The sequence below is a fragment of the Populus alba genome, chromosome 4, assembly GCF_005239225.2.
Source record: "Populus alba chromosome 4, ASM523922v2, whole genome shotgun sequence".
Classification (NCBI taxonomy): domain Eukaryota; kingdom Viridiplantae; phylum Streptophyta; class Magnoliopsida; order Malpighiales; family Salicaceae; genus Populus; species Populus alba.
In genome coordinates this window covers 19,546,306-19,570,609 of record NC_133287.1, presented here as the reverse complement: position 1 = coordinate 19,570,609, position 24,304 = coordinate 19,546,306, and the positions used below count along the sequence as shown (strand labels likewise).

At 32.7% G+C, this 24,304-nt stretch overlaps 1 protein-coding gene and 1 pseudogene across 1 annotated transcript; both read right to left on the bottom strand.

Annotated features, from left to right (window-relative positions):
* Positions 1 to 2,144: 2,144 nt before the first annotated feature.
* LOC118059788 (uncharacterized) lies at positions 2,145 to 3,354 on the bottom strand. The gene is made up of 2 exons (XM_035072764.2): positions 2,694 to 3,354; positions 2,145 to 2,602 (listed from the first exon to the last, which is right to left on the bottom strand). The coding sequence occupies exons 1-2, from the start codon at positions 3,088 to 3,090 to the stop codon at positions 2,385 to 2,387; spliced, it is 615 nt and encodes a 204-aa protein (XP_034928655.1). The 5' UTR covers positions 3,091 to 3,354; the 3' UTR covers positions 2,145 to 2,384.
* An 8,022-nt stretch (positions 3,355 to 11,376) lies between these two features.
* On the bottom strand, positions 11,377 to 16,012 carry LOC118060105 (protein TIC 100-like; annotated as a pseudogene).
* Positions 16,013 to 24,304: the final 8,292 nt, after the last annotated feature.

Genomic DNA, 24,304 nt, shown 5'->3' with positions numbered 1-24,304 from the left:
CATTACTCTAGAGTTGCCGACTGGGAAACACGACCCCCATGAAAGCAGGTGTGTTGTTTTTCCTCTGAACGCAAGAGCATGGTTAAAGGACCTAATTGCTAGGTATTTTTGGTGTGTTCCCCGTGTAAAAATATTAATTCGATAAAATCCCAATATTAATCCTAACGTAGTTAAGTTAACTTCATAAGAATTTAAAAAATAAACAATTTTATTTTAATAAAAATAATTGATTCAAGTTCATTATATTATTTGTGGATTGACTGGAGATACTTTTTTTTTTCTTTCTTTTTCATTCTATTTCCTCCATACACAAGCTAACAGCACATACAGACACGCCCACATAATTTTATTTTTTTTTCTTATCTTCTGCTGTACAACAGCTTCACGCCGAATTAAATAAAGAAATTAAAGAAGATTGATTATATTGTACTCTATAAAGAACAATAATAAAAGAGAGAGAGAGAGAGAGAGAGAGAGAGAGAGAGAGATTGCAGCATTATCTCAATCTGTAAGGATAACCGACCATTTCGGCATTGACCACACGTAAAATATTTTTTTCCGGGTAGATATTTCAACACATTAATTAATTTCATGACTTTGATCTGCTCGATTGGGCTGAAAAGGTGAAAACTTGATATTTATCTGATATTACAGCAAAAGGTGAAAACTTGATATTGATCTGATATTACAGCAAAAAGTACAAGATTCCATTGATTTACTTGATGAAGAAAGCCATTTACAAGGTCCTGTTAGCCCCGAGCTAATGCCAGTCCATGTCCAGGCAGCTTCCCTTGTCAATTTGTGGGACAGTCCTGTTGGAGGTTGGAGTTTTCAATTATGAACTCGTCAGAATACTGGTATGTGTCTATATGTATTCTGCTTTCACTCATGGCTGTAAATACATGAACGTTTGTGCAAATCTGATCTCTTTCTATTGTCGTAGTCTTTTATTGCAAACTAGCCGTCTACAAAAGATATCGGAATGCTCCCAAGCAAATTTATGTGGATAAAATATATTGGAATCTCCGATCCCACATTGAAATTCTTTCAGTGTTTATAGATTTCGATATGGGCTTGAAATTAATAAGAAAATTGAATTGAATAAGAGAAAAACCTTCAATTATTTCGTTTAAGTTTTACCAGTCAATTACAAGCTCGGATTTTACCACCTTCTAACCAAATTAAGACCCTAAATTACCCGGTTTCCAGATCACCTTCTCTGACTAGGTATGATAACTATTGCTATGATCGAAAGATAGGAGTGCAAACACTAAAGAGCTTCTAAGAAATGAAGGTAAACAGTATCTGAAAAGATATATAAAATTAAAGGATTAAAATGAATATTTGAAAATTTTACGAGGGGCAGTTGCCTCTTCTATGCATATCTCCGTTTGTGCACGCGAATGCTGCGTTTCAAATCATGCTCTGTTCTTTCTCATCTCATTATCCATCAACATGACATTTGAAATATCGGTGTTGTGTATTTCCATCACACGTATATCTCACATTTTGAATGAAAAATACGTCCTTGTTGACAAGGCACTGCAAGTATTAATCATAGCTCATGTTACCAATCCTTGCATGATTAACACGTTGATTTCTTAGGTTTTCTCTCATCATAAGCATAAATAAATAAAATTTCAGCTCTTTTTTATTTATTTATCTATGGATTTATAATTTAGAACCCAAAGACGAGACTTCTCCACTCTTATTTTTTACAAAAATAATAGCTTGAGAGATGTTTAGTATTTTCATAATCATGTTGTTTTTTGGATGTTCTTTAAAATCTAATATCGATATAAAAAAATTCACATTATCAAACATATTCAACTTTGAAACCTATTTAATATATAGTTAATCACACTATCAACACATCAGCTTAAAACCCATTTAATATTATAATAATGGTTAATTTTAAAAATATTTTTTATTTTAAAAAAATATCAAGATAAAATTTTTGTAACAAAATATCTATGATATTAGCATGTAAAAACCATTTGAAAATTAAAAAGAATCAATTTTTTTTTTTTTAATTCACTCTGAATCTAGAAGAACGCATGATCAATTATTGTGAAGCCATCATCATCACAGAATATTAAACACACAGTTAATTTACAAGGTCGGTGAACCGTTTACACAAAGAATAATAAAGTACTGTACAAATTCCATTAATTCAAAAAAACAAAGACACGTGCAGGAAAGGTAAGAGAGTCTACCACTCGTACATGTTTAATCCACGAAAGAATCTCTTACTCTAATTTTTACCCATCAAACACTACTACTGGCCTTAACACCTATTTTTACATGCGCAAATTGCATTGAAAGGGGATTGATAATAGTCTTCATTACTGTTAATTAACCAGCGTCATCGGCCAGTTAATTATTCACAGCAAGAAATTCATGAATTTTAGCCAAGGATGAATCCCAACGCCGTTACTTTTAGCAACCTCCTTTTCCACTTCTTTTGAACACGACGGAGACGACGTCGTTGTCAATCCTCCACTGGCGCTGCTACAACTCGCCCCGTCCGTCCCCGATTTTTTTTGGCACAGGAAAAAGTTTCTTGAGCCCAAAGCCATCACCTTCTCCTCCCTGTCCAAACCTGCCAAAAAAAGATCCATCAATCCCCACTGTACACGTGTCCACATCTCGAAATTAACAAAAATTAAGGCGATTAACTAGGGGATCATTACTTTCTAAGCTAAACTGCGAGTAATGGAGGTCGAATCTGGAGTCGTTTGCGATAATCGGGCGGCGGCCTTCCTTCTTGTACTGCTGGATAGCGGCGGAGATGAGTTCGCCGACGGTGGATTCAGGAGACATCAAAACTTGTACTGCACCAACGCTGCCTTGAACCGTCACGTTTAATAATACCTTCGTTAGCTTCGGCCTCACATCCGGTGCTTTTGCCGGAAGATTCCTTCCGGCGAGCAAGTCTGGGAGTGTCTTCGGCCGTCGAATCCTGGCCTCCGGTATCTCCGCCGGTATCTTACCGTGAAACGACGACGCTTTCGCTGTCAACCTGTATTTCCTGTTTCTCTCCGGATCCTGTCCTCCCCTCCGGTTACCCTTCGTTGGTGTTGTAGGCATAATTGTAGACAACAATAAAAAAATATAGCACAAAATAATAAATCGAATCCCTTTCTCTCCGGTTACTCTCGGTCACCGGCTACCTCAAGCGACGGTAGCGAAAGAAACGGAGGCGAGGGAAACCGAGAGCTGAAGAGGAGCGTTGGCTCTCAGGTTCCCGGTGACTGTTTTGTAACATAACCTGCTGGGTACAACCGTAAATAAGAGGTAAACCGATGAACAATCGAGAAACAATTTAAGCAGACATGGAAGTTATGAACCAAAAAGTTTAGCCAGCGGCTGCCTTCTTATATGGAGAGGAAGGTAGGAAAGCAGCGCGATTTTTTTTAAAATTACTGACTATAACCGGTTGCAGGGAGAAGTTACTTCGTTTTAACTTTACTGGTCAACGGTCAGAGATGACCCTTAATGACCTGTAGTGGCCGGTGGTTAAGGACGTGTGTCGCGTTTGCGGGATTCTTTAAGTTCTTACTGCTAGGTGCTAAAGTACGCGTGGGGGTTTAGAATAAGCCGTTGGTTATTGTGGTTTTGTGTGACGATGTGCGAAACGGTGAGACGTCACAGAAGTATGATTGCTCAAAGGGCGGCTGTTGTGTTGAATAATGAATATTATGGTCACATGTTCCGCAGGTGCATATATCAATATTATTAGTGGTAAATAAGAAGTTGGGTTGTTTTTCGGTTATGCGCTTCCTCGAAGTCTCCGAAGCAAAAAAATAAAAAAAATAAAAATAAACTGTTATTTTTCTTTGATTTGTCCACAGAAAAAAATTTGATAGTTTCTGTTTATTTTGATAGATTAATCTAACATCTTATTAATTTAAAATTAAAATCGGGTTAAATTTAAAAAATTAAAATAAATTAAAAACTTGGATGATTTAATGACTTGTTTGACTCGATAAAATTTGGTTAAAAATTTAATTGTAATTTATTTATTATATATTTTTTTAACTAAAATAATATTATTTTAATTTATAAAAAATTAAAATTAACTTGAATGATATGATGACCCAATTAAAATCAATGAAAATGACGTTGTACCTCATCAACCACCTTTTCAGTTTAAAGACATTGCAAAAAAAAAAAAAGTATATTTTGATTCAATCTCCTTTTTTTTTTTTTTTGTCTATTTCTTTTCATAAAATTTAAACAAGATCTATAATTATTCATATTACAAAAATTTATATTCAATAAACACATTTTTTAAATATTTTACAAGAAGATACTTAAAAAATATATATAGATCTACTGGGAAGGCAATACTACGAAGTAAGGAATCTGTTTCGCCGCCAAACACGTGTCAATCACTAAATGGCAACATGATTGGTCCGGCGACCATGAGTTGGGCCTGGACTACAAGAATCACCGGTGCGCGTGTTTTGTAACATGTAACTCACGGAACCTGCTGGCTGGACCGATGCCGACTTCATGAAGTGTGCTCTCCTGTCATTTTGTCATTGCATCAATTCAAGGCCCCGTTAATTGCATTGAAATCAATTGGGATTCCTGTTAATGACCAGTCTTGTTGAAAGGGGTTTACAACGAATCAACCTGTTTTTTAATTTCAAAAAATATTAATTAGTATTTTTAGATAATTTTCGATCTTTTTATTATACTAATATTAAAAATAAAAAAATGCATTTTTAAATTTCAAAATATTTTTATAAAAACACTATATATGACATCATCAAACACACACTTAACTAGAAAGGAGGAGAAAAATAAAATAAGATTGACTCAATGTGTTTGTTTGGTGATATATATCAAGTTTCTTAACCAAATTAAGGATTATTTGATGATAATTAGCTATGCTATTTTTTCTAATGTTTTATTGTTTTTGTTTAATCTTAATCATGAGAAATTTTAAAATTAATAAATATATTTTTACTACAATAATGTTAACGATAATAAAGTTTTGTTATAAATTAGTACTTTTCTTTACAATAGCATCTAAATTATTGAATTTAATATGAATTTTAAAATTTTAAAAATAATTTTTTTTTAACTGGAAGATTATTCTCTCCTTATTTCTCTAAAAAGTTTGATGATATTTCTAGTTGGAAGTTTTTTTAATATAAACTGAAGCTATTTGATGAGATTAGCATTACTTATATGGTTTTGATTTATTATTATTATTATTATTTTGTGTTTGAGGAAAATTTTGATATTTTCAAAGAGTATTATTTGGGAGTGTGGTTATGAATTATTTTTTAAAGTGTTTTTTCAGAAAATATATCAAAATAATTATTTTTAGTATTGGCGCATCAAAATGAATCTAAAAATACAAAAAAATATTAATTTGAAGTAAAGAAAAAAATAAAAAAAATTCAAATTATTTTTAAAATATAAAAATAAATAAGGTATAAGAAGTCTCGACAAGGTACACGTATGACTTTTAGGTAAAATAAGGAAAGAAGTTGAAATAGGATAAGAATAATGCAAAAGATAGGATAGCTATGAACGCTGCAAATTGCAACCAATTTTACATGGTTCGATGCCTTCGATCGACCTCCTTTTGCTATCTATCACAGAGGTTGGCTCTTCATTGAATTGAATACACATCTTTTCTTGTTGTTTGCGAAATCAGATAATTTTATTAATTAAAGAAATGGACTCTGACGAATTGTGTTACGTATTGTGATTTTTTTTTATTTTTAACATTAAAATCATTAAAAAAACATTAAAAATACTAATCTGCTATCTTTTCTTGGACTAAATGCATCTTTAAAATATAATTAAATTCACAAAAGTAATTAAAAGAATTAAAAAAAAAAATCAATTTTAATATTATCAATTTGAATTTTATAAATCTTAAAATTATTTAAGATTTATTTAACTTTAAAACCAGAAAATTATTCGAGTTAGGTGTAAGCTGGTCTGGATATATATATTAATAATAAAAAAAAAAAAAAAAAGTGACAGGCAATTATCCACCATTCTGACCTTGACCATCAGGTTGTATTGAATTTGACCGAGCCTCATCATAAAAGAGTAAAATGTTTTGACTGATACTCATCCAGCCGATATATATTTACATTGGCTGTCATCAATCCGGTAACTTTGCTTTTCGGGACCCATCGGAAAAATCTCTACGTTGCTGAGATTCCAAAAGTTTCCCGGGGAGAAAAGGTTTGCTCTTTTCTCTATCCGTAACCTTTTATCTTAATTAATAAAGCATATATTAATTATATTTTCTTCCTGCTTGTTCGCTTGAGCACCATTAAAGTCTCGAGGGATTTGAAACGTGTACTCGTGGGTGCCTCCGGCGGCCACTCCAGAACAGGATTGGTTCACTTAATTGATCCACGATACACAGAAAGTCTGTCATTCAGGCTAGAATTTGTATATAGTCTTGGGTGGTCAAGTCAGTTATGGTGATCTTATCCTCCTGTAATTTTCCAGCAGATGTATAATTGCGAGTCGTTGTCTTGCATCGTACAGCAAGTGGAATGATATCGACACGAAGCCATCTGATGAGCAATTAACAAATGAAACATACGTGGTGGCCGTAATAAAAACTTAGGGATCAAAAGATTTTTTTTATTTTTTTCGATATGTTTGAATCTTGTAGAATTATAAAATCGTTAACTTTACAACCCGCAAGCTCATCCAGATATTTATTAAAAAAAAAAAAATAACGAGGATGTCTGCTATCAATAATGATCTTCAAATCATGCTTGATTAAGCCAAGATGGATGCTTCTCCTGTGATTCTCGACGAAAATACTTTTCTCTTGTGTTAATATTATCCAGGGGAGGCAATATTGCCACTAATTTGGCAGGATCAATCTGGATTCCTCGAGAGAACAGGGGATGCCTTGACTGGTGGAGGTAGGCCTAGAGAGCCTTGCACAAGACAAAAACATGTGAGGAAATGGTCAGCTCATTGTCCCTTCTCGTAGTGGAGTCCATGTCGGACTGCTTTTTGTGTCATATGTTCATGTTGTCGTATTTCAGCCATGGATGTAGCTCACCCAAGTGGCTACAATCAGTGCTCCATCGGCTCCGGCAAAGCCCTTTATCCTCGCGTAGCCTTGACTTTCTAATATTGTTGTATGGCTGCTGAATTTCTGTTGTGTTTCCTATCGAAATATTCAATTGGAAACTACTATTTTTCTTTTTGAGGGGTGATTTTGATCATTAATCGAAAGTTGCGCAGAGAAAGCTAATTAACATGAAGATTAATTACCCATGATTTTTCAATTATGCAGCTAAGATCAACACTTGATGCAAACAAGTCCTTGCCTTAAACCTCCATCTATGGAAGAGAAAGACTTTTGTGGACAAATTTAATTTCCATCCAAATCAACTTGACTCCATGCGATTGAGGAAACCACCAAACTTGCTTGCTTTGATTCTTCTTCTTGCAGATTGTCAACATGTGATATCATATATGGAAGTTAGGTGCAATGGCTAACTTTACTGCTGAATTGAACTGAGTTGCAACCTAGAAAACCTAAGAAAATTACCGATCAACAAACTAATGCTTGACAACACAACTACATGCATAAAGTTTCTAATTATGTTTTATGTCGAGCATGAAATTAAGGTATAAGTTGTTTTCTCACCATCTTTTTATTTAAGTGGGTTCAAAAACAATTTTAGAATGTATTTGGCATTATGGAACTTTTACATGGTTTTTTTTTCATATAAAAAATATAGGTTTAAAAAAATATATAAATTGTAACTTTTCTTAAACTCTTGAGTTTGCCACAATTTAAGATAAAAAGTAGGTCTAAACAATAAAAATAAAATTACAGTTTTAAAAGTTATAATCAACTTTAAAAAGCATTTCAAGCTGCACCGCATGATAATACCAAACAAAGTCTTATATTTAGACAATAGCTTTTAAAAAATTACTAGATAGGCGGTCTATGATATACCATGAGCTAAGGTAAATTTTTCAGAGAATAAAAAAAGATGTTTAGGTGACAACAATTCAATTAAACACGAGTTAATTTTACTAACATGCATGTCAAGTTATAAAATAAAAATAACTCGTTAAAAAAAAAAAGTTGAAAGAAATTGTAAATCTCAAGGTATAATAACCTAATGTCAAATGATAAAATAAAATAAAAAATAATTTTCAAAAATATAATGTTAAAGAAGAAAAACATAGTTAACACGGTTTAACTTGACTAATCCATGATCCAGAGATTAGGATAACAAAAATAAAATTTCAAAAGAAGAATCCAATAATAAGACCGAAGTTCAATAAAAAAAACATTAAAAAAATGATATAATATGGGTTAATCTTACTAACCAGCTCCTAGGATAAAGTAATAGGCAAAAAGCGAAAAAATAACAAAACTCAAGGACCTATAATTTAATTTTAAATGATGAAATTGAAGAAAAAAAGAACAATATCACAAAAAAATCAAGGAAAAAAAAATCGAGTCAACATGAGTTAACTCGACTAACTCGATACTAGCAACATGAGACTAGAATAAAAAAAAAAAATTAGACTTACAAAAGAATACCTATTAAAAAAATAACCTAATTTAAATAAAAATACATTGAAAAAAAAATAAGCTAACCTGAGTTAATTTGACTAACTTGTACCTAGGATAACCCATCAGAAAAAAAAATTGAAAAAATTCAAAGCTTAAAAGCCAATAATTTAATTTCAAATAATAAAATTGAAAAAAAAAATCAATGTCATACAAAAAATAAAGAGAAAAAAACTCGAGTCAATACAGGTTAACTTGATTAACCCGATACCCATAACATGAGATTGAGATAAAAAAAATTAGACTTACAAAAAAAGAACTTAACAAAAAAAAATTAAATAAAAAAACATTGAAAAAAAAACTTGATTTAACCCGGGTTAACTTAACTAACATGCATTTGGGATAACTCAATAAACAAAACAAAAAGGGCAAAAAAATTACAAAGCTCAAGGGATAATAATTTAATACTAAATAATCAAATTTTAAAAAATAAGATTCATAAAAAATACATCAAGGAAAAAAATCTAGGTCAAATCATGTTAACTTGACTAAATAGTTATTTAAGATATGAGATCGAGATAAGACAAAAAAAAAAAAGATAAATAATAAAGCTAAAGAGATTAATAACAAAAAAAATTAAATGATAAAATTTTTTTTACCCCAAAAAAAAAAAAAAGCTAAATTTAAAACCAGGCTTGAGTAACCAGACCGGGATTACAGGTATGTTCATTCCACCAGGCAAGATCATTTAATTTTATTAGAGATTGAAAAAGGAAATGGAAAAACCATCTAAAGTACTGCTAAAAGACCTAAATTGATCATTCCACCAGGCAAATCGGTCCAATCTTGTTGATAGAAAATGGCCTTGTTAGGTATGTTCTGGATGCTGCCACTTCAACTAGTCAACACCCATCTGCCTGTAAGAATGCAACACCGTGGCATGTCACCAATAATTAAGATTAGCCAGGCTTTTTAAAATGTTTTTTCTTTAAATATATTATAATAATATATATTTTTATTTTTAAAAAATTATTTTTAATATCAGAATATTTAAATATTTAAAAATATCAAAAATATATTAATTTAAAATAAAAAAACTAAATTTTTTTAATATTTTTTAATATTTTTAAAACACAAAAATAAATTATTCTTTAATAAAAAATCAAATTTGTGTCACAATCACAGTTAATTTGCAATCAACAGCCATTGTCGCCTTGCTCAGATGCATTGAATTATTAGGCCTTGGCCCCCCCCATGAAGTGTCACTTGTATTGAACACCCTCCCCATTTGGTAGGGCACGTGAAGGTGAATTATGCTCCCAGAGATAAGTACCTCACAAGCAAAATCCTTTTAGTCTCTTCCCAGATAATGCTGTTTTTTAAAACCTATCTATTTAGAAGTTAGGTATGGTTGATTTTTAAAATATTTTTTATTTAAAAATATATTTAAATAATAATTTTTTTATTTTAAAAAATTATTTTTGATATCAATATATTAAAATGATCTAAAAAAATCAAAAATATATTAATTTAAAGTAAAAAAATAATTTTTTTTTTATAAATACTTTTAAAACATAAAAATTAAATATAACTAATCTATACAAGAAGAGATTAATTATATAAAGGTGTTCTTCGTATATAAAATGCTAAGGATGTCTTATAATTAAGGCTGCTTACTGGGGGTAGAAATCTAATATCATCAATAATATAGAGCGCAAAATTAAAATTCAAAGGAAAAAATTATATGAAACACATATAACAACAAGGGTACATATAATACATTGGAAATAATGTTGTTATATTTCGTTATTATCTCAAAATAAAAAAAAATAAAGATGATAATTGAGACAAAGTTATGTTTTATATATATTTTTTATTTTTTATTTTGAAAATATAAAATTTCACCCTGGATTTATTTTATATTTTTATATTTTTTTAACAAAATCATGTTTCCATTTCACTTTCTTCGTTTCTTCAATATATGACAGATTTTCTGTTATGAATTTATACTTTTTTTCTACTATGGTTCAGGGTATAGAGTCAGCTTTAGCAGCTAGAAAGGGCAAGAGATTAGAGATACGTAACCTTCATTGGGACTTCCTCGCATCAATTATCACAAGAGCTCTGCATGGAAAACTCACGTTCAAAACTTAATTAGAGCATGATTTTAATTTAAATTGATTTTGACTTTTACCTTATTAAACTTGATAGGGTAAAAAAATAAAAAAAACTGACATTTTTTTTTAATAAAAAAAGAATCGATGAAATTAACTTGTGATTCCCAAATTGATGTGACAGTCCATTGAATCGAGCCCCTTTATGGAGTCAAGCACTTTATTTACTTGAGTTTTTTTTTTTTAAATTAAATTAATAGTTTTAAAATATTTTTAGATTATTTTAATATATTAATATTAAAAATAATTTTAAAAAATAAATATTATTTTAATATATTTTTATTATTTTTTTAGCATTTATAGATAAATTAGCTACGGGTTATGAAAGGCGCCGCTGTGAAACTAGCAATGAACAAGCTCAAGATACCAATAAAACAACTCCAAGCCCAAAGATTCCGAAAAGCCCTTCGAGGATAGAAGCACCCTCTGCAGCGCCTTCCCATGATCTCGCCGACAGAACTCAGAAGTCTTCATATTCTGTCTGTCTCAACTGGCAATCATCATTGATTTCAGTTTACCTTTCGAAATTTTGCTGTGGATAAGCGGACTGATGGTCTTTGCCACCAACAAAAAAGAACCATGAAATCACCGTTAAACGTCACCACCTGTGCCCCTTCCTGGATCCTCCTAATCAGAGACGAAAGGGAAAGAAAGACCACCCAGTTTGCTTACTCGAGATGATTTTCTATCACCTAGTAAAGCAAAATACAGAGTACGTACAGACATTTTGCCAAAAATGAAATGTGGCCTCTACAGAACTGGCTCTCTTGGAGTATCATCGAATTCCTATCTGATTTACGAGAGGAAGAGGCTCGTAATTGATTGTATTAATATATGATTTTAAATAACACAATTGCGTGTGCAATGACAATATGCTGTCTGAATCTCTCTCTGGTGCTGCATGCAGCCAAGGACGCCTCTGTTTTCTTGGCTTTTTTAGACTTTCTCCGGGGTTCGCAGAAGCTGAATTACGGGATGGAATTTGACCGTCTTTCAATTCTCAACCTTCCCTTTGGCCAAGTACTGGGGGAAAACTGACTAAATTAAACATTCCCGAGGGGTCGTCTGAGCTCACCACACAAAGGGAAGGAGCTGCCTTTTGTGGCAATCTGTTCTTCCATGCTAAAAATGATTGCTGTAACCTAGAGGGAACCTGCAAACCAGCCAAATAACAAAATCAAATCAAGCTAGTGGAAAAGTATAGGAAAAAAATAACACAGCAGAAGACGAGGGATACAAAAATAACCCTGGTCAATTTAATCCGGCCAAACAAACAAATGGAGTGTTCAAGATCAGCAATCCATTTATGACTGTTTTACGAAGGATGGTGAGAAAATTATGATTTTGATAATTAGAGGATAATGTGATGCCCCAGCGAAACTTTAGTCAAGCTACTGCATGAAAAATAATCGCCTACAGAACATATTTCCTTCCTAATGATATGTCAAGCATCAGGAAGCATGTATTCTTAAAACCCGGCATATTACTGCTGCTCTTCTAAATGTTCATGGAGGAAAAGAATATCTGGGTCTAGAACTTACTGTTGAAAGAAGGCTGCAGGAAGCAAATGACAGTGAAGATGTAGAAAATGGAGCTCCAACAGATCTGTTTCCTTTTCGGTCATTCTTTGTTGGGTCCTCATCTTGGATCACAGAACCAAAACTTGATGGTGTAACACCCCCCTCTTCCTCCTCATCTTTAGCAAAAGATTTCTCCTCCTGTTGGGCTGACACAGAGCTATTCTTGTCCTCCTGCAAATCCAATTCAAGATTCTCTTCCTCCTTTTCAATCTTCAGCTCCTCATCCAAGTCTTCCATTACCTCTTTTAAACACAGTTCAGCTTCTATGAACTCAAGCTCCTTTACATACAGCTGTATTTTTATCTCGCTAGCTTTCTTCTTCTCTCCAGTCGATTTCTCTAGTTTATCAAGCACTGGCTCGCACACATTATCACCTCCTCTTCTCCATAAAACTCATCAAAACCAAGGTGTAGGAATTGAACTTTATCAGGATCACATCTTCCCCACCTTTCAGAGGTGGCTGCCAAAATAACCGAACCTCATGTTCCTCATCCTCATCCTCAACCCATTTGATTATTCGTCCTGTTCGAGTGTGTAGGATGACAGATCTTCAGTATTTACGAGTTTAGATGGATCTTCAGGATCAGGTTCTGGTTCTTTGTTAAGAATAACGAATTCAGGAGCCTCCTCTGTCCAAACAAACGTAAAATGTGAAGCACCAAACAAAAGGGAAAGAAAGAAGCATTAGAAGTGAACTAGTAAAACACTAGCAGCTAACCTAAAAACAAGTATATAAAACTATTTCATCAACTGTGGCTTTGGCTTAAAAAAAAACATGCCGAATGCCTGGAACAAGAAACAAAAAAATGATGACGGGCACAAGACAATTATTGTTTATATTTGCAGACTAATATCATGTTTGCTATGAAGAGGAGAAGCACATAAACAAGAATAAGAGAACTCTCACTGACCTGATGAAAAGGAACGTATCATGAAGTTGCATATCTATCTATACGACTAGCCAAAAGCTAAATTTATCATAAAGACTAGAGAGAGAGAGATGATACCATTCTCCCACCAGTGTGAAAGCTCAGCAGGCAAGCTTTATAAAAGGAATTTAACCACATCTCTCTTTCCTAGTCCACCTCATGCACGTATCTTTTCCAATAATCAGGTACTTGCCAAATAAGTAAATTTGTTTTCATCCTTCTCCGTGACCTAAAAATAAATTAACAAAGAAACTTGCGTCCTAGAACTGGTTGGTGAAGCCTGGTGCCATCCACACATCTTCCTCCTTACCGTTGTTGTTATCTATTTTAGAACCCCGTATAAATATACTAAGAACACACACACAAAATACACAAAAAAATTGGAAAAATAAAATAAAAATATACATAAGTGAAAAAGAACACGAAGAACAACCATAAAATTACAAATAAATAAATAAATTGGTTGAGGAGGACAAAAATATCCTAAGTTGAAAAATTAATGGTTCAATTTTAACTAATAAAAACCTTATTAACAAGAAAAATTCAATTTAGGGAGAAAATTTCAAAATTGAGTGTTTAATAACTCAATTGGAATTTTTCAGGATTTAATTGAATTTATTGCGGATTTAATTGCAAGGAAATTGATTTTTGAATTCAATTTGGACTTTAATCAGAAGGAAATGAAGTCTGGGGTTGAATTGCAATTTTAAAAGGCTAATTTGGTGAAATCAGGGGCTTAATTGTATAAATATTTAAGTTTAATAGGCAATTAGGGATTTGATTAAAGAAATTCAAAACTAAGAACCAAACCGTAAAAGACGCGAGACTCTGGGGACTTACATCAACAAAATTAGGGGCCAAATTAAAAACAATTGAAAGTTTGATGGTCAATTAATGGTTAATTTGCATAAATCAGAAATCAAGGACCTAATTGGAAAAGACATTGAACTTTGGGGCTGACAATTGAGTTTTACGGGTGAAATTGCGTAAAAATTAAAAGTTTAATGGTCAATTAACGGTATATTCTCAGACTTCTTTTGTACATAAGATAGTTTAAATTGCATTGGATACTTGATAACAACATGCCATGTACCAGGTAGAGAAATAGAATGACAGCGCATCAGCATTTCTATTTTCTGGATGGCCGTGTGAATCAAACTGCATCACTTCGCTGTTAACTTTCCAAAATTTTACAATTTTTTGCCATGCTTTTCACCTGAATTACCCTGGCATCTATTGTCATCATGCTTAGCTACTAGAAAGTTGTATCGAGTGGATATATAGAAGTGCAGGGGAGGCTTTTAAGATAGACAAAGTACAGACCTGACTAGCCCCTGTTCAGCAACATAAACACCCTTGCCATGTGCCAAGTCATCCCAAACAGAGCCTTCGTACCTTTACAGAGCCAAAACACGAAATAACAGGTAAATGAAAAGGTTATCATGTGATGAACCAGGAGATAGAAGCCATGGAAAGGAACAAATATACATCCAAACCAGACTCTGCATATGAGCAATTCAAAGCATATTCCACCAGTCTCATAAATCATAAATGTAATAGAATCCACAGCCTTAGTCACACCTAATCTATTAGACACACAAAGAAAGAAAGCCAATAACGAAAAACAAACCGAATTACTCAATTAGCATCCATCAATATCAACTCAAAACTAAAGGAATGTTTCGTAGACTGTAATTCCATTGCAAACTAGCAAACATATCATGTTTTTATGACCTTTATCAACCTAAAATTGGCCAAAGCACTATAAACTACACATAGCAAAGTAGTACATAAGTCAACTAGAACAAAAAATAATCAACACAGACTCAGCATAGAGTCACAAAACCATAAAAAAAAAAAACTGGATTAATCGAGCAACCAATTGCTCTAAGAACACCAGTGCAGCTATTAAGCAAAAATCACCAATCATTCATCCAAATCCACTCAATATCACCGATGCAGCTATTTGCGCAAAGCAAATTATCAAAAATGAACAAAAACCCATGTAACAAAAGCAACCAATAATAATAAAAAACCGTGAAATCAAATTAATTTTTTTTTTTTTTTAAAAAAAAAAAAGCAGGCACAAGCGCTTACAAGCTGCCATCTTCGAAAATATAGCTAACCCAGGTAAAAAATTCCTCGATCCTATCCAGCTCTTCAATGACAACTTTGGGATTCGAGATATCATAATGATTATCAGGAATCGGCAGTCAGCAGGTCTCTCCCTTCTTCCTTCATCTTCCTAACAAAATCCCAATCCTCTTCATCCGCCCATACTGGTTCTCACCCTGGTTTCGTAGATTCCCATGGCGGGTCAGCCCAAAATTCCCTCAAATCCTCTTCTCTCCAGTTCTCTCCATCCTTCGGAAAATCAAAGAAATCCTCGTAGAAAACACAGTTTCTGTATTCGTCTTCTTTCATCGTCTTCATCCTTTTGCTCTCCAATACCTCCGCGAACCGCGCAATGGTTTTCTCCGGTGTGTTTTCCGATTCTGGGATTTCATCTCCCGGTCTGGTGTAGGTGAATACGCCCTCTTCTTGGTTGGTGGGTGATTGAGTGCAGTCGTAATCGTAGTCGGAGTCGGAGTCGGAGTCGGAGTCCGATGAGAAAGGGAGGTTGGTGTCAGCATTTGGGTCTTCTTGTGGGTTGGTCTGGGGAGTTAATGCCTGCCATTTCTGGACGACAAGGTGAAGCCTACGAGAGAAATCAGGGAGGAGAGAAGAGGGTGAGGGGAAGGGAGGGAGTGCGAGAAATGGATGGGTGTTTTTAGTGGGAAAGGTTTTGTGGGTTTTTGACCGTTAGTATTTGCATTTTTTTTATTTACTATTTCATTTTTATATCATCCTTTGCTAATAGTACCGTAGTTAAGTAAATGTTCTCTTTATTGTTTAATTTATTGAATTTATCTGACTATATTATAAGGATGTACATGATATTATTTTGAAATCATTAACAAAAACTTAATTTTAATTAACATGTAAGTTAATATGAGAATATCTTTTATTATAATATTAAATAAAAAAAATCATATTTTACATCATATTTGGTCATTTAATGACTTCAAATATCTAATAGATAAAAATATTTTTTACATAAGAAATTATACTTTTAATTTCAATCTAGAAGGAAACAACATAAATGTCTACAGAATATTCATTTTCTTAATGATTTAATTCATTAAGTAAATGTGATGTAATTGGTGGGGTTTTCACTGATTTTCTTATTTGATTGATATCTTAACTTTTATAAATTGTGTTGGTCGATAAAATTATTAAAATTATATGAATATTGAAAAAACTTAAGGGTTGTTCATAAATAAAATAATATTTTATTTTTATTTAAAAAATGAAAAAAAATTGAATTTTCTATTGAAAAACATGCTCAGCTGTTCAAAAATGAATTAATGGTATCATGAATTAACTCTTCAATAACAATCTCATTAAAATTATATAAAATACTATAATAATTTTTTTTTTATTTAAAATAATTTATGATTTTTAAAAAAAAACAATAGTTTTTTTAATTATGTTAAACCAAGCTAGCTCCAGGTTAGCTTTCTCTTAACACCAAACTCAAGTCATGGAACAAGCTGGCCAATCCTGAATTTTAAATTGCATGTAAAGAACCCACCAAAGAATCAATAGAAAACAGCTCATGATGTATTTTTTTAAAGTAAAAAAAAAAAAGACTTAATCAAATATTTTTTCTTAAAAAAACCCAAAAGGCATCTTAAAAATATAAAAATAAAATATTTTTTAACTAGATTATAAGACCTTTCAAATTAAGCAGGTCCAACCCAGCTAAATTGGTTAAATTTTTTTAATACCCAACCCAAGTCATGGGATAGAAGGGCTGGTCTTGGGTTTCAATTTGCATGCAAAGAAACTCACCGAAAGGTCCGAAAGAATCAATAGAACACGGCTCGTGACTTTTTGTATGTTTTTTTTCCCGTCAAATGGTTCATGTGAATGGATCATCAAGAGATCCTTTGTGCTAAAAAAAGAATGAATGTAGGATAAGACTTTGGGATTAAGAGGATTGTATTTTTTGTAGTTTTAGATTTTAGTTTTGTGATTATCAATATTAATGGTCATTAAAAATTTATATAATTACTAATTTTAGAATTCATAGAGATTAATTAAGATATACATAAAAATAAAAAAGATTAACAATGACAAAAATTGAACGTCCTTAACACAGGCAACATGGCCTTGAAAAACATTTCAAAGGTGGTTCGAATTTTACTCACGACGATCGTGGACATGAATATTGTTTTTCAGTAGTAATTTTTGCAGCTACGATTTTGGATTTGGAGTGACTCCAGGGCTTATTCTCCATAGTAAATAAATAAATAAAAATTCCGGAGCCCTGTTTGTTCTGGAAAGAGCAAATACGTCCTTGCTATTCGTTTTCTTAATTTCATCATGTTTTAGTTCAATTCGAGAAAATTCAGTCAAAAAAATATATTATATGTGAATAAAAAAAACAGGCTTAAGTGGAAAAAAAGGTACCAATACAAGAGATAAAAATATCCTTAAAGTCCATCTTTATCATTAAATTCAAAACCAGTCCACTAATCCTGTCATACTTGCATTTAACAAAGAAGCAAGTCCTTACAAAAGCAAAAGCACAGTGACTACATCAACCAGAGTTGGGAAAGGATTAATTTACTGTTAAAAGTGTAGTAAATATTATGTTTTAGAGTGTTTTTTGTTTTTGAAAATGTATTAGAATAATATTTTTTATTTTTTAAAAATTTATTTTTAACATCAAAACTATTAAAAAACACTAAAAAATTAATTTTAAATTAAATCAAATCAAATTTTGAACGAACAATGTTTTCACCGTATTGTTAAACACTCCATGAAAGAATTTTTTTTTTTTTAACCAAGCATACACTAAGGCTGAATGCATGACGACATGATATAAATCAATTTGTTTTATTAAAATAATAATATTCATTCATCTGTTTAAAAGAAACATTGATATTAACTGGATTGGGTTTGAATAGATTCAAAATCAAACTGTAAGATCAACCAAAATTTACCCCTTTTTTTTCTTATTTGAATTAAAATCTAGCTCATATCAAACTTCGAGTCTGCGGGTTTTTTCTTAACACAGAAGAGGCTGGTTGCCGCAGACATGCATGGAAGTATGAATTTAAGTGTACCAACTCATAAACACTCGACCGACCGTTCACAGAAACCAGCATGGTAGCTAGGTTCGCGTTTTTGCACGGCGATGAAAGGCAGAAGAAGTTCACGGGCTCCTACAGAGTGCCGGTGGTTGGCCTGTGAGTAATTGCAACTGTCATACCTGACTTGCAACATGATGGAATGACCAAACTGTAACGCAGTCCCTTCTGTTATAATAATGCAAGTCAATCCTTTTACTATTGAAAGTCATAAATTAATTCTTTTGCTGCAGCCTGCAGCTGGGGTCGTGGGTGGCGGTGGCTGCTGTGCACTGCCGTCTCTTCACTTGCTCGTTTCCACCGTCGAGAGGATTTGCTCAAACTTCCTGTGTTAAACTACTGTCCAAAAAATAGACTCTTAAACCCATTCAAAACAATATCCTTAATTATTTATTTTTATTTTATCAGAATAATATCCTTTCAATTTATTTATTTCAAAAAAAAAAAGGTAAACCCTTCAACCCATAACCCTAGCCTTCACCAAACGATGGTGTTGTCCTGTGGCTAGACTCTTTTATTGAGATTTGAGCCCGCATAGTCCCTTTTATTGCACAAGGTGCTTTCCCGCTTCACATCAATGCGTTTGGAGGAAATCCCCAGACTGTAAATTTGCTTCCTGATGTCCATGCATGCGATCTTTAGCAGGGAAATGTATAGCTTTAATCAAAAGCCCTTAGGTCTCTATTGCTCTAAAGAACTAGTTGTTTTAGAATTATTTCCATGCATAAAGTCTTTGTCGACGAAATGGGTGAGAATGACTTTGTAATATAAGAATAATTGTCATTTTTTCCCACGTTTTCAATCAAATTCAAGGGTCGATCTGTGCTCTCCACCACATCGTTCTGTGTCTACAATTAACAACAAAATGTTCTTCTTCCATTTCCCCTATCATCCTTTGACTGCCTTGTTTAATTAGTTGAATTATAGATTTACATTTACCTAAGCCTTTTATCTTGTACTTCTGTCTGCTTATTTCAGACACCATTCTTGTCATTGACCCCACCAGCGTGATGTACGCATAGGTAAAAATGAAACCTGTAAGTGTATTTAAGGCCTAACACAGTACAAAATAGATTGGGTTTTCAACCACATTTAAAAAAAAAAAAAAACAAATACCACATTTGTTTGAAAAAATATATTAACTACCTGGAGATTTTTTGGGGGGGACAACTCGACGTTGTCCTGCTGTTTCCAGTTTGCGTCCTGCGGTTTATTACAGAAGATGGGGGTCGCAAATCTGTATCCAATAAAATATTTTTGCTCCTGAGCTGACCACTGACCCTTTTCGCAGTTTTTAAAAGACAGCCACCGCTTGTAATTGATAGGGTTCATGACATCAATCAACCAAACTATTTTAATGTTTAGGTTTTAGTGTTTTTTTTTTTTTTTAAAAAAGATGCAGCATTTTTTTAATGTATAAAATTTTGGAGACATCTGTAGTGGAGGAAGACGTTAATGGCAATTGAGCTCCAGCTTCGCTTCAGAAGTCTAATTTGAATAATCAACAGTGAGGTCCAAACCACGAAGTAGTATAATTCTTTAATTTTTGCAAGAATATCGCAATCAGTAATTGGATTTTAATTCAAGAATACATTTTTTTTTTTGCCAACGTAGAATACACAGGACTTGGGTTTTAGCCTCTCTTGCTTTCTAGCCATGAATTAGGAAAATTGCAGCACAAAAAGTTGGTCAACAAATTCAAGAATGGGGTGAAAGCTAGAGGAACAGGAACAAGGTAGGAGCCAGCTCGTCGCTCTTTATTTCTCCTGCTTCAATCCCCACAGCTCCAGACAGCACACTTCAATGTACACAGCTTCCTTCCTGTTTTAAACTAGAAGAAAAGGTCTACAGCTTCTGTGTTTGTGAATTGGTATAATGTTCACAGGGAGATGATCAACTCAATTATTGAATTTAAGTAAAACAATAAATCTATAATCACAACAACCATCAACATCGTGCTGATATCAAAACATATAAATCATAGCAACCATACGACTACTTGTAAACTAAACCAGATGTTAAAGAGCTACAAACAAAATTGAAACTCATCACTGTCCCACATTTGAGCAGCACTGCTCCCTCCATCTCATAATCTTACATGCGTTTTCTCTTCTCCTGCCATTTCGCAGAAACCTCGCATCCCCATAGCAGCAACAATAATTACCAAGCACGTAAAAGCATTTACTTTCACATGTTGTTATAGTAATATTCTTTCCTTTTGTCTTTCTTACCTTTACTTACGTTTCTTTGAAACCACCGTGGCTGCCGTCGTTTCTGCCTTTGTTGGTCGTGGCAGTCGTTTCCACGGCTCTAAAAGAACCGAACTGTCTCTGTACCTATAAGGCAGCACCTGACTTCTCCCTCTCTTGGATCTTACAACGGGCGATGATGTGTTATCCTCGTACAAATCCACCACCCAGCTACACTTGCAACTCTTTTTTGACCCACTTGTTGTTTCTTCTAGTTTCTCTGAATCAGATTCTTTGTCTTCTAAATTACCCGAAAACATCTCTGCTGCCTCAATAAGAAGAGCCAAAGAATCTTTATTGGATTCGTTCTTTTCTTCGTGGCATGGCTCCAGTTTGACTAATTCTTTGTTGGTGTCTTCTTCTTTGAACTTAGTGATCTCTTGATCATCATTGACTACTTTGATTTTGCAGCTGATTTCATTGGGTTGGTTTTTGAGATTTGTGGTCTTTGAAATTTCTAAAGTTGTCTCATCGACCCCTTGAGATTCTTCTCCAGTTGCTTGAACTGTAGGAGAATCATAACCGACCTGCTGGTCTCCAACAACCTTGACACAACATTCTCCTACTGACGAGCTCCTGTCAACCGCAAAAACCTCCATAGAAGAATCATTCTTTATACCCTTTTCAACAAAACTACAAGCACTCAATAAGGACGACTCCTCTGATGATTGATTTTCTTGATTATCAGCTTCTGACCAAGCAGGACTCAAACCCATGTTCAAATCAATGTCAACACCTCTATTCTCCTTAAATTCAAGAGTTTCACGATTCAAAGATGTTTCTTTTGAGATTTCTTGAGCTGGGCATGAAGTAATAACGCGTAGAATCTTTTGGAGGCACATTTGAGACTTGGAGAACCCATGGCGACTAGTAGTATTGATAAAGCGAGAAGAATCGCGTACCTGATTGCGATGGTTCAAGAATTGATACGAAGCCATTGATGAGACTAAAAGCAAGCAAAACCCTTAGTCTGCTGTTTACTAATCAATCCCTTTTCATCTCTCACCTGCTAGAGTTTTCTTCTGCTTCTTTACATGCCATTCAAGATCACGAGAGATAGAGGAAGAGAGAAAAACAAGATAGAAGTTCTGTAGAGGGAAAGAGAGAGGAGCCACAAGGGCAAAGCACACTTCGGCCCAAAGACTTTTTTTCCCCTGATTTTTATATGATTCATGTCTTTTGCCTTTTCCTTGGAATTGCTGCGTTGAATGTTGATTGGTCATATGGTGACGTGGCATCACATTGCCATCCCATCATCTACGTGGTGTAATCCAGTAGGACATTAATTAACAAAGCCACATTTTTAATGTTTAGAAAGAATTTGAAATTCTTTTATTTATTTAAAATTAATATTTTTTAATATTTTAAAATTATTTTAATATGCTAATATTAAAAATAATTTTTTAAAAAAATAAAAAATATTATTTTAATACACTTCTAAATAAAAAAACATTTTAAAAAATATTTATTATTATATTTTTAATCATGCCTTAAAAAACTGATCTAATGTGTCTGGATCTTTTGTTTTTTATTATTTTTTTTGTATATATTTTGGAGTCACAAAATACATTCTTGGGTGTTTCTCTTGTGCATAAGTAGAATGATAATATCCTTTCTTTTTTCTCTGGATGCTTTCTACTGCTACAGATCAATCTTAAAATGGATTGGTTATGGCTCTGGATAACAGTTTTAGACGTGGTTCCAAGCTTAATTTCGATTAAAGATTTAAGTTGATATTGAGTAAATCATGAAATTATGGCGTTTTGATTTCTTGGAAAATTAAATGATATTATTTTGTCAAAAAATAATAATTTAGTTGGATTTTATTTAGATTTAATGATGTCAGAAGATCTCATGTTTACGGTCTACAAGATTAGAGGCTTGCATGATATCCAAGTGTGCAGCTTCAAATATTTAATGAATTTTTTTATTATTGTTTATGAGTTTTATTGAAGCTCCTATACTCTAATTTCTTCTCCCACACTTCTTAAATATCTAAATTGATTAATCAGATGATTTAATTTTAAAGGCAATGGATTTGGAATAAATGTACTTGATTGACATTTCTTTTAAATCACAGGGACTTGAGCAGAAAAAGGGTAAAACTACAGGACTAAAATATAAAATTTAATAATGCAAGCACCAACGTTATGATTATCCAGGTCGTTGTTTGTGTGTGTCTTTGACTTGTCCGCCGTGGAGGAGGTCCATTTCAATGCGTGTATACCGCATACTCCTACCGGCACAATTTCTTTGTTTTCTTCGGGGGAATTTCCTCGCATTTGATTACTTTCCTTTTACCCCTAAAAGAAGTCTGGTCTCCTTGGTTGAGGATAACAAACTTTCTTGATTTTTAAAATATTTTTTATTTAAAAGTATATTAAAATAATAATATTATTTTTTTAAGATGTGGGACTGTAATTTTTCAGAGGTATTGACACGTGGTTCGTCACTTTAATTTATCTGTCCAAAAGGAATTGGATAAAAATAAAAGAAGAGGAAGGATAATTTTTATTTATTATTATTATTGTTTTTTTTATTTATTTATGTGGGTGTCCGGGCCAGCTTGCGCACACCACGACTAATCCCACGGCTCATTAAACATTCTGCAAACCCAGTAAGCATGTAAGACACCGCGGGAGTAACAGATATGTACATTTAAATCTAAGATGCAGAAAAAAAAAAATAAATCTCTTTAATTAATGGGTCAAGACATCAAGTGTATTATTATTGTTTTTTGCATGGATAGCTTGGTTGGGGTAAAAAATGACTCTTTCTGCTGTCCTCAGAATACTATATCTTGCTTGTTTTTAAGATCATCGTACTCTGTCCAAAAGAAACGACAACGTTGTTCGAAACTGCTCAGTATAACAAAGTTCAATTTATTTTTTTTCCATTCTCCATTTTTATTCTCGTTCTTGTTTCATTTGTTTCAACTAAATATTTAAAAAGTGAAAATAAATTTTTCATAACTATTTCCACCACTCCATTTCTTGTTTGTTGGTACTATAAATGGCACCTGAAGGATCTGATTGGTAGGTGAGAATGTGTGCTGCCTTTGTTAACCCCTTAGATCATTCAAATTAATATCTAAAATAATTTGTTGAAAACGTGTGAATTGATTTAGAAACATCCTTGAGATATATTTTATTTAGTTTTATTTATTAAATATATAATAATAATTTAATTTTAAGTGATATATATTTTTTTTATATTTAAATTAACATTATTTATTCTTTAGAATAAAGTGATCATACAATATTAATGAAACCTAACTTCTATCCTCTTTTATTTTTTATATTTTTTCCTTGTTAAATTTAAATTATTTAACAAGGTATCAGGTTTCATAGAATGAGGTTTAATCTTAAAAATAGCTTTTGCAAGTCTAGCTTGGTATTTTATTTTTTGTCTAATTTTTGCAATTTGATATTTTGTTTTTCATTTAGTTTCAACAATTATTTTTTGAGTAATCATATAACTTCGAGAATATATTTGTTTAGTTTTTGTGATATTTTTTTAATTTTTTTACAATTTTGTATTTTTTTTTATTTTCTTTTGTGTTTTTGGTTTTTTTTGTTTATTAATTATGACTGTGGAAAAAGATGATTCGTTTCAGTCTGTCAGTATAAGGTTGA